Source organism: Triticum aestivum, chromosome 7D, assembly GCF_018294505.1.
Source record: "Triticum aestivum cultivar Chinese Spring chromosome 7D, IWGSC CS RefSeq v2.1, whole genome shotgun sequence".
Taxonomy (NCBI): domain Eukaryota; kingdom Viridiplantae; phylum Streptophyta; class Magnoliopsida; order Poales; family Poaceae; genus Triticum; species Triticum aestivum.
Genome location: NC_057814.1, coordinates 128,878,165 through 128,888,874, shown reverse-complemented (window position 1 = coordinate 128,888,874; position 10,710 = coordinate 128,878,165). Strand labels below are relative to the sequence as shown.

The window sequence follows — 10,710 nt, the reverse complement described above, 5'->3', positions numbered from 1 at the left end:
AGCCGAGTCCCAAGGGGGGAAGAATGTCACGCCTACAGGGCGACCCCACCGGCAGGAGGCCCAGGAGAGGGACTGGACTGGGCGGCAGTTAAAGAATGATGCCAGTTGGCGGTTCCTGTTGGGCTGGAGTGTGTGCGTTGCGTACTGGGCCAACCAGGCCTGCGTGCCTATGAGTGTGGTTAAGTAGCTAGGCTACCACATAGTGGATCATCAAAGAATAGAGAACTGGATCGGCAGAGAGAAGTTGCTCTTCCTCTGATTACTACCTTTCCCCTTCCTCCAAACCCTACCTACCTCCCTCTCCATCACTCTGAACTGAACCCGGAAGTCCAAAGCCAACCCGTCGCGCAGAATAACCTCTCGACTCTCGAGCGCCTCCTCCCCGAACCCCGACCGTCCGCTCCGCCCACCCTGCGCCAAAATCAAACCCCCGCTCGTCCGCTCCGGTGATCCGCCGCTCCGGGAGGCGAAGCCCCACGACCCGACCGCGCGGAGCCTCTGCCCGCCATGACCGAGGTAACTCCCCCATCCCCCTCCCCCCTTCGAAATCCGAGGCCGCGCGTTGCCCCATCCGCGGCTGCGCGGCCGATTCACGCGCACAGATTTGGGGCATGACCCGGCGCGTCTCGGGATTGTTACCGGCTTGCCGCGGCCGCGTTCTTGGACTAGAGATCTCATCTTACTTTGGCTAGCTGATGACTCGGGCCTCGCGCGGCCTGGTTCCGGGTTCGCGGGTCTGGGAAAATTAGGGTTAGACTCCGAATAAGCGGAATTAGGGTTAGGTTCGCTTGCTTGTGCGTGTCTTGGACGGTTCAATGCGGCGGAGTTGTTGGAAAGTGTAGCTCGGGGACGCTGAACTACATATTGTTAGGCCCATGGTGGCACACTTATGCATCCTACTAGATTTTGAGGACTGGGAAATTTGTAGCAGGTTCAAGTGGGGATTGGTGGGTGGGAGTGCCAATTCATCCTGCTGCTGTGCTGATATCGTGTGATGTTCGTCTTTTGTTAGAAATAGTGAGAGTTCCTTTTGCCATCATCTGCAATATTCTACAGGCTGTTCTTTATAAGCTCTGTTATGGTCTTGGACAGTGGCGGTGCGAGCATCAGAAGTCTGTGATGTCATTTCAAACCTGTGATGTCAAATACATGTGTTTTCACCAATTTTATGAAAAAAATTGCATGATTTCTACTTGTGTATAAAGGATTTGCCAAAAACCTGTGTGGTCAAATGACCACACTCCTCTCAACGTGGCTTCGCCACTGGTCTTGGACATTCAGTTCTTCAAGTTAAGTTTGGGGACTAATAACTTCTCCTCTCTTGTTTCTCAGTATTGGGTGAGCCAAGGAAACAAATGGTGCGACTTGTGCAAAATCTTCATATCCAACAATCCCTTCAGCATCAGAACACATGAACTCGGCAAACGCCACAAGGACAATGTCACCCAAAGATTGTCTACGATGCAAAAGGATGGTGCTGCTAAGGAAAAGGAGCAGCAACAAGCAGCAAAAGCTCTCCAACTGATAGAGGCTGTAAGTTCATAATTCACTGCATTTTTCTGTGTAGTATTTGCTATCAATCAGTTAAGTCCAGCTGTAACATACATGTCTCACATAAACCAGATATGTAAATGGAAACGGTGCTAGATTGTTACAACATGCAGGCTTTTCTTTATCTCTTGTTACATTTTTTTTCCTGAGTTATGAGGCGGCATTCCTGATTATATTTGATTTTATTTTACCTGCAGAAAGCTAAAAAGAGTTACCAGAAAGATTTAGAGAATAACCAGAGAAACACTGATGGTGACAGTTCTGCAGCACCTGGAGAAGGTTTGTTTCTTTAATACCTGAATACATAATACACTGCATCCTTTATTTCCCAAAATTGCGTGCATAGTCATCTTTGATCTGTATAGCACAAATTAGATCTTGATCTATTATGAGCTTCTCCCTTGTTCACCCTTGAGCTTTCATTACCTTGCTGACTTTTCTCCTACTGATTTTAGTTGTTCACTTGCTTAGTTCCGAGCCAGATGGCCACATCACAGCAGGAGAATGTGATTGCTGAACCAAGAAATAACCTGTTATGTATCGTCAGTTTTCCAAGCCCACTTGTTTCTTATGCTTAAATCACCCATTCAAATATATCATTTTTGCTGGTTCAAAACTATATCCTGCTTGCTTTTATTCCTGTATGCCAAATGCCCCTACTGGAGGAAAATGTGTGAACAAATTCTTATATGATAGGACAGAAATATTGGCCTCAAAATGTCTTAATACAGGCAACATTGAGTTAGCTGAAAGATGTTAGTTTTTGCATGAACCGTACCTCAGCAAATTGTCCTCTTGTCAACAATTTCGTGTTCATATTTTTCTGTACATGTTATCTGGCCTGGGAAGGGGAGCCTTGGCGCAGCGGGTAAAGCTGTTGCCTTGTGACCATGAGGTCAAGGGTTCGAGTCCTGGAAACAGCCTCCTGCAGAAATGCAGGGAAAGGCTGCGTACTATAGTCCCAAAGTGGTCGGACCCTTCCTCGGACCCTGTGCAAGCAGGAGCTACGTGCACCGGCCTGCCCCCTATGGTATCTGGCATGGCTAATATATGAATTCTAGTTCTACCCAGATATTTTTGTATAATACTGGATAGCAAAGACTATGTTAGTAACATAGTTTTATAAAGCGCTAGGCATTAATTATGCATTTTGCCACCACCTTGTGCTTTTCTGACCAAAGCGCACGCTTATGCGCAATTCTGTGCAGATTAAGTGCTAGGTGTTTTGCTATCGCCTATAGCCTAGTCGCACTTAAGCGCCCGCCTAGGCGTGCCTTTTTTTAGCTATGGTTAGTAATACCATTTCAATATGAACCTTGTGTCTGGAATATCCTTAGTATGAATTATAAGTATACTCTGCATAGACTGGTGTACCATCTGATCATGCTTGGTACTAAGACAATGTATTGATATTATTTTGAATGTCTTCTTTTTTTACACTGAATGTCTTTTCTGACATGTTTGAAATATGGTCTGTGCAGGATGGGTATTTGACTCAACTTCAGGATATTATTATGATAAAGCCACTGGACTTTATTACGACTCGAACTCTGGTTTCTATTATTCCGACGGATTAGGTACTCTTATTAACCAGGCGCACATATCTGGATTTCGAATTCATTCGCTTCATGCCTTGTAGAATGGTTATTCTTTATAAATTTATTTTTATGCTTGTTTGTTATTTTGTTGAGCAGGCAAATGGGTCACCCAGGAAGAGGCATACAAGTGGGCGGAAACCTCAAAAACCAATGTTGCGCAATCCTCGACCTCGCAACCAAAACCGGCTGGTGGAGGCGGGCCTGTCGCCGGTATTAAAGGAGGGCCAGCCCCAGGTGTGGTTGTCACGAAACCACTGAATCCGATGAGAGCTGTGAAGGGTGCTCCTTCAGCTCTTGCTGCTAATAAGAGAAAAAGAGAGGACACCAAGAAGCCCAAGGTGGTCTCGAAGGAGGAGGAGGCAGCACTCAGAGCACGGGAAGCAGCTCGGAAAAGAGTGGAGGACAGGGAGAAGCCTCTCATGGGATTGTACAAGACGTACTGAGTTGTCAATGTTCCCAAGCTCAAGGGGCGCGCCCATCAGTTGCGCTAAAACAGTGGAGATGCTAATGGATGGAATTGTTCTGAAAGAAAAGACGGGGAGACCAGCACTGAGTCCCGAGCTCTTGAGCGTCAGTGGCACATGTATGCATTGTACAATACCTCGTCAAAAGTTCCTAAATCAGCCACAGGTTCCCTTTGTGCGAAACATGTAAATGATCAGCTCATCGATTATCATCTCTCGTGTTGTGTTTTCCCAATGGATTGCATGCATGATATAATGCCGTCAACTGTGGCCGATGTGAGCGCTGCTGGAGATAGATTGTACTGCCATCTCTACATCATCAGTTCATTTAAGTTGTGATTATCTTGTTTCCTGTCCCTTTTAGTTTCCCTCTCTTTTGTGATGAGATCCTGACGTACAAGTGTGTGTGTGTGTGTGGAAAGAGCAAACCTTGGGTGCCCCCTCGTTCGTTCTTGCTGGTCCAATCTACTTTTGGGTGACCAGCCAGGCACGTTCACTCGGGGCGAGTTTGGTCGGCCGTATTGAGTCCAACCAGGCTCGCGTGGTGTAGCATCTTTTTGACCTCGGTGTTTGGTTTCTCGCATACACTGTTGAGCCCGAGCCCGCATAGCACGGTTCTTAAAGCATCCCTGGGCTTGCCCGTTGAGATCCAGGCCTGAGCGATGCTTCGAGGCGCACGTGGGTGGCTTTCCGGAGACGCGTGTCTGGAGTTAATCTCTCTCTCTCTCCCTAATCCTCAGTCCCCTTTCTCTCTCCCTCTGCTCCAGTCGATCCCGTCGGCTGCGACGCCGCCCTCGTCCGTGGAGTCGCCAGCGCTGTCAATCAAGAAGCGCCGGTGTGCCCGTCGACCGCCGGTGAGTGCCTCAGCCGCATGCCTCACTCCTGCGGCGGCCGACGTGGAGGCGGGTGGCGGCAGCCCGGGCGGCGACGGCGTCAACTACGTAGCACACACGTAGTGGCTCCGCGCGGCCGTCCTGGGCGCTAACGACGGCCTCGTCACCGTGGCCTCGCTCATGATCGGCGTCGGCGCCGTCAACGAGTCCAAGCGCGCGATGCTCGTGTCGGGCATCGCGGGGTTCGTGTCCGGCGCCTGCAGCATGGCCATCGACGAGTTCGTGTCCGTGTACGCGCAGTACAACATCGAGGTGGCCCAGATCAAGCGCACCCGCGACGTCGACGGGGGCAGCGGCGACAGGAGCAACCTGCCGAGCCCGACGCTGGCGGCGGGCGCGGCGGCCCTGGCATTCGCGGCGGGCGCCGCGCTGCCGCTTCTGAGCGGCGGGTTCGTGCGGACGTGGGCGGGCAGGGTAGCGGCCGTGTGCCCGTCGGCCGCCGGTGAGTGCCTCAGCACCGCCCGACGGCGAACACCGGCTTCCCGGTGTCCTTCTCGTAGTGCTCGAGATCGGCGAACGAGTTGAGGACCCAGCCGGCCATGGCGCGCTCGATGTCGAACATGCGGTTCAAGAACTCCCGCGAGTCCGCGCCGGGGAGCGTCGCCTCGGCGAGCCTCGACCTGGTGAGCCGCACCGCGTCCGGGAGGCCCGGCACGAGGAACGGCTCCGTGGGCGACGCGACTCTCTCCTGCGGGGTGTGGAGGAGCAGGGACCGCTGCACCGAGAGCGCGAAGCAGTCCGTGCCGGAGAGCGCGAAGCAGCCCGTGCCGGTGAACGCGTACCGCGGGATGCCGAGCTCGGCGGCGGCGGTGGCGGCCCATGGGAGGACACCGTCGAACACGACGGCGTCAGCGGGGTGGCGGCGCAGGAGGTCGGCGAAGAGCGGCGCGAGGAGGTCGACGGCGGCGGCAAACGGGCTCCGTGTGCGACACGAGGAGCAGAGGAAGCTCCGGCACACTCAACGTGTTCGACGAAATGAGAAGCCAAACCTGGTGGCCGTTAAGTTTTGTTGTTAACTCCTAATCATATGCATGTATGCAACCAAACGCCGGGTCAAAATTGCATCTTAAAGACAAGACCCCCTAATGCAGGCAACCAATGAAGTTGTCATCTACGTTTTTAGTCTCGTTTTCCCTCAACCAGGACCTGCTCAGCCTGGCTCGTTTTTCCTCTCTGAGTCAGGCCCAGCAGCGAAAGTAACCAAACACGGCTTAGTTGGTTTCGCCTGTCGTTCGGGAGAGAGCGAGGTGCGGCAACGGCCACCGTACGTGACTGCGCCAACCAAACTGAAAGAGTCATCCGGCTGTGCACCGCCGCTCCCGATCCACTTGCCCACGTCTTGAAAGCCCGAGCCGGCTGCACTGCAGGCTGCTGCTGGTCAACCACACCACACTTGTCCATGCATGTTAGTAGTACTACTACAGTAGTGATGTTTATGGCACGGATGGGGATTATCTCGGTTAGGCGCGGGTCGGACGAAATCATCCGAGACGACGAGTTTTGTTTGTTTTCACGAAACAATCACATCGGATCGGGTAAGAGAGATGCTCCCGCCTTGAAAGATCGTCCTGCTGCTTCCCTCCAACGTGACCGAATTCTAACAAGGAGATCAGATCAGTCTACCCGTCGATTAAGAAACGATTTGTTTCTGTCTTTCTTTGAGAAGAAGAAGAAGAAGAAGAAGATGCTTGGCACGTCCGGGAAGGGGTCGCACGCACGTCTGTCAGATTATTCCTTCTCTGACAGAGATCTTTCCATTATTCTGGAGGAAAGAATACTAGTTTTTGCTGCGCAAGGGAAATAAAGCACGTTTGTTCGCACCCCGCCGCGCGTGTAACCTGTGGCTGTGGCGTGCGTGCCGTCACGTCGTCTTTGACCGGCAACTCATAGCCCCGCGCGCGGCACCGGCACCGCCGGCAGCGGACCGGTGCGGTCAAAACAAGCGTGCGCCGGTCGGAAGTCGGACCCCCACACCTACTACTATGGTCTACAGCCATGAGCCCACGACCATGGCCCGCCCGTCCCTCTCCCCCTTTCCTGCCGCATTCGTGCAGCGTCAATGACTTTTCAACCAGGCGATCGAATGGCGCCCCGCCATATTCGGACGCCACTAACGACACTAACGAGAACGTAGCCAGCAGTGGCAGCCCAGCCCACCCACAATCAAATTAAATTTGTTCGCGCCGAATTAACATCATCGGTCGGCGGCAAAAAGGTTTGATTTGATGAAGACCGCCGCAACAATCCCCTAACTGACCTGGACGCATGGCAAGCCGCCGAGTAGAACGTGACCAACACTAGCATTCTACCAATGATTATGTTATCTCCAGGCTGCAAACGTACAAAAACGCGCCCCAAAATCACATAGGTTATATCGTCCAACGTGTACAGTCATTATACTATCATCAGAATCTAAAAAGCCTACAACTCAAAAGGAAAGTTAAAACTATACAAATTCTACCTAGACTCCCTTTTTTTTTGCGGGTTCTACCTAGAGGCCTACTGTGGCAAAATATATAGTGCATGACAACGGATGCTCGGGCTATTTTAGTGTACGGGAACGGGTGCCCAATGATTTGCCACGAACAAACGAACGACTCGAGCCGAGCTGTCTTCCGAATCTGCACGTATCTTTGAGAACGACGTCGTCGGTATATGATTTATTTTGCCAGTTACGGTTGTTAGCATCAAAGGTGTTCAAACGAGTACGTAATCTAATTGCTAATTGCTACTAGTAACATTTTATTGTTATTTCTTCCACACTTTTGTCCAGTTAGAGAGGGTTCGTTTGATACTTACTCTGAACATAAGCCCAAGCAGCACCACTACATCAACCCCCGCCAAGAAAAAGACTTCAAGTTAAGACTAAAATCAAAGTATCCGATTGACTTTTAAGGTTGAATGATGCTTCATGCTAAAAACAACGAGAAAAATAAGAACAACTCGAGTAACTTAAAATTGAAGGCTACAAAAGAACACAAAAATATATACCTTTGGAGGCACTTCTCAAGCTGCCGCAACGACCAAAACAACCACACATATATCGGAAAGGTATCTCCGCCGCGGACCAGTACAAAACACATGCACCAAGGAGCTTCAACGCCCGTCGTCACCGACAAGATGAAGGAGGCTATAGACAAACGGTCTCCGTTGGATCTTGAAGAGGGGATCTGTCGGATTACGGGTTCCGGCAAACCCTTGAGGTTCGAACACTGCGGTGCGCACGAAGATCTCTCTCTCCCTCTAGCTCCCTCTCGCAACGATCTCAAAGCCTAACTCGCCAAACCCAAAAAACAAGAGACACAAGGGTTTATACTGGTTCGGGCCACCGTTCTGGTGTAATACCCTACTCCAGTGTGGTGTGGTGGATTGCCTCGTGGGCTGAGGATGAACTAGTACAAGGGAAGAACAGCCTCCTGAGGAGAGGTGTTCTTGAGCTCGATGAGCTTGTGGGTGTAAGGGTCACTACTAGGAAAAGGGCTATAGCTAATATGGACATTAATGGCGCACCATGTATGTGGTGCGCCAGCTGCTATATAGCAGTGGCGCACCACATACAGGTGCGCCATTATTGACAGGTGCGCCATTAGTAGTTTTGAAAAAAAAATTGTTAGCAGTGGCGCACCAGGGGATAGTGCGCCATTACTAGTTGACATAGTAATGGCGCACCACACTCACCATGCGCCATTAGTAGTTTTGAAAAATAAAAAAAAAATTGTTAGTAGTGGCGCATCATGGGATAGTGCGCCGTTACTAGTTAGTAATGGCGCACTATCCCATGGTGCGCCACTACAAACATTTTTTTATTTTTTTTTCAAAACTACTAATGGCGCACCACACACCAGGTGCGCCATTAGTAACCCTGGTGCTAAATGCACCCCCCTTGGACCGCCTTTTCAGTTTAAAAATAAATAAAAGAAAATGATGGAAATGTTAAAAAAATAAAAGAAAATAAGTTTCCCATGTGATATGTGGTCTAGTTGTTGGGAAAATTTACAAATATGAATTTCGACTTTATTTGCAAAATATCTCTGGAATTTAGTAAAATGGGAATAACTTTTGCATACGAACTCGGATTAAAAAAAATTATATATGAAAAATCATCTACTTGAAAAGTTACATCCGATTTCAACCGGGGGAACCCTGTTGAACATCTTCAAAATCCCCAAAAACCTAACAGAACGAAAGATACGGGGCTTTTAAGATCTAGAGGGGGGAAAATGAAAAAAAATTCAAACTTACTAGTGGCGCACCATTTGCTAGGTGCGGCACTAGTAACAGAAAAAAATTGGTTAAAATTTTTTTTTTTGGATTTTTTTTCAAAATATGATACGTAATATGACCGGGAAGTTTGAAATATTTTTTCAAAATTTCATCACACTCATGAACATGAACAAAGTCCTAGACATCAACAAGGTTTAATAGGATTGATATGATAGATATATCAACAAGTGCCTGTGAAGTGAGCTGGTGCTGGGGTTGGATAGAACTCTGAAGTTAAGCGTGCTTGGGCTGAAGTAGTGTGAGGATGGGATGACCTTCTGGGAAGTTTGACCACAGAGTGCGATTTGACTTCAGATTAAGCATAATGACCCGAGATTAAGAAAAAAATTGAAAAAAAAAATTTCTGATATTTTTTTTGAAAAAAATTGTTAGTAATGGCGCACTTCTATGTGGTGCGCCATTACTAAGTCAGATACTAATGGCGCACCAGATAGGCATAGTAATGGCGCACTATAGGTGCGCCATTACTATTTGTTACTAATGGCGTGATAATAGTGGCGCACCTATAGTGCACCATTAATGGCCAAAACAGGTGCGCCACTAATTAGCCTTTTCCTAGTAGTGGGTGGTCTGAATGATTCGTCCCCCTCTGGAGTGGTGGCTAGTCCTATTTATAGAGGCCCTGGTCCTCTTCCCAAATATTAGGCGGGAAGGGATCCCACAACGGCCAATTTTGAAGGGAGACAACTAGTACAAGCTATCCTGACAAAAGGTAGTCTTCGCCTGCCAAAGGCTCTGGCGGTGACGCCGTCGTGGGCTCCGCGATGACCTCCGTCCTGCCGTCTTGCTGGTCTTGGTCTGGTTGCACCAATATGGAAACCTTTGCCTGATGCCTCGGGACTCCTCGCCTGCGCTTGTCCCTTTGGCACCAAAGAGAAAACTGGCACTCTGCGCCCTCTGGCGCCCGCCTGGCCTTGGTCATCATGGCTCACGTCACGTGCACCTCGCGAGGTGCTCCTTGCCTTGATTTCTCTGCTCCTCGGGAGCCAGCCTAAGGAGGCTTCCCCTGAGGAGGTCTTGTGTCGTCCGCCTCGCGAGGGTATTGAGTGGTTGTTGATGAAGATGGGCCGTACCAGGCCACTGGCTGAGCCACGCCCTGGGCCGCAAGCAGGCAAGTCTGGGTACCCCTGTTCCCAGGACGCCGACAGTAGCCCCTGGGCCCAAGGCGCGCTCGGACTTGGCTTCGAGGCGAAGCCAAGGGTCAAGTGCAGAGCGCCGCGGGCCCCAATAGCCCGCGGCCTTGATTGACGCATGGCGACTGACGGGACGTGGGCGTCTTCGCTTCCCCACGCTGCCTCGGCAACTGCCCGACTGTCAAAAGGCTGGTGCGTGCTGTGGTGTCTTCATTGCCCCCCTTCGTCTTGCTCCAGATCCCCTTTTCTTGCTTCTCGCCCCCAAAGACTCCAGATCCGCGCCAACTCCTCTTCGAGCCCACAATCGATGGCGTCTGGCAAGGCAAAAGCCGCTTCTCCGCCCGCCTCGTACGAGCCAGCTCTGAGCGCGCCCAGCGTTTCAGAGAAGAACCTCGCTGCCACACTCCTGATGACGGCGGAGAGCAGCAACGAGAAGGGGAAGACCACGCTTCGGGCAGGCTCCGCTGAGCCGGAGACCTCAGGCAGCACCTTCTACCCCTTCTTTATGAGTAGTGTCGTCGCGGGGCTCGTTCCCCCTTTCTCCGATTTCTTCTACGCCGTCCTTAGCCACTACAAGCTGCATGCCCTTCATCTTCACTCCAACTCCGTCCTCCTCCTGTCGATCTTTGCCTTCTATTGCGAGGTGTTTGTGGGGGTGATGCCGTCCGTGGTGCTGCTTCGCCACTTCTTTTACCTCCGGAACAAGGACGACCACTGCTCCGGGTGTGCCAACTTCATCACGGCCACCGGGACCAACGCGATCTCGAAGGCCGGGAAGAAGGCCGAG

The 10,710-nt window shown here is 50.8% G+C and overlaps 2 protein-coding genes across 2 annotated transcripts; both read left to right on the top strand.

Moving 5' to 3' along the window:
• The first annotated feature begins 209 nt into the window (after positions 1 to 209).
• On the top strand, positions 210 to 3,955 carry LOC123165227 (zinc finger protein ZOP1). The gene is made up of 5 exons (XM_044582862.1): positions 210 to 516; positions 1,333 to 1,533; positions 1,749 to 1,830; positions 3,033 to 3,128; positions 3,246 to 3,955. Exons 1-5 carry the CDS (start codon positions 508 to 510, stop codon positions 3,590 to 3,592), a joined length of 735 nt encoding a protein of 244 aa, XP_044438797.1. The 5' UTR covers positions 210 to 507; the 3' UTR covers positions 3,593 to 3,955.
• Positions 3,956 to 4,626: 671 nt separating this feature from the next.
• On the top strand, positions 4,627 to 5,031 carry LOC123165228 (vacuolar iron transporter homolog 1). Its single transcript, XM_044582863.1, has one exon. It carries the CDS (start codon positions 4,627 to 4,629, stop codon positions 5,029 to 5,031), a length of 405 nt encoding a protein of 134 aa, XP_044438798.1.
• Positions 5,032 to 10,710: the final 5,679 nt, after the last annotated feature.

Bases quoted from the DNA above. Each gene is read 5' to 3' on its own strand.
- LOC123165227 (XM_044582862.1), top strand. The intron at 1,534-1,748 runs GTAAGTTCATAA...TTTTACCTGCAG, and splicing joins CTCTCCAACTGATAGAGGCT to AAAGCTAAAAAGAGTTACCA. The intron at 1,831-3,032 runs GTTTGTTTCTTT...TGGTCTGTGCAG, and splicing joins TTCTGCAGCACCTGGAGAAG to GATGGGTATTTGACTCAACT.
- LOC123165228 (XM_044582863.1), top strand. From the start codon at position 4,627: ATGATCGGCGTCGGCGCCGTCAACGAGTCCAAGCGCGCGATGCTCGTG.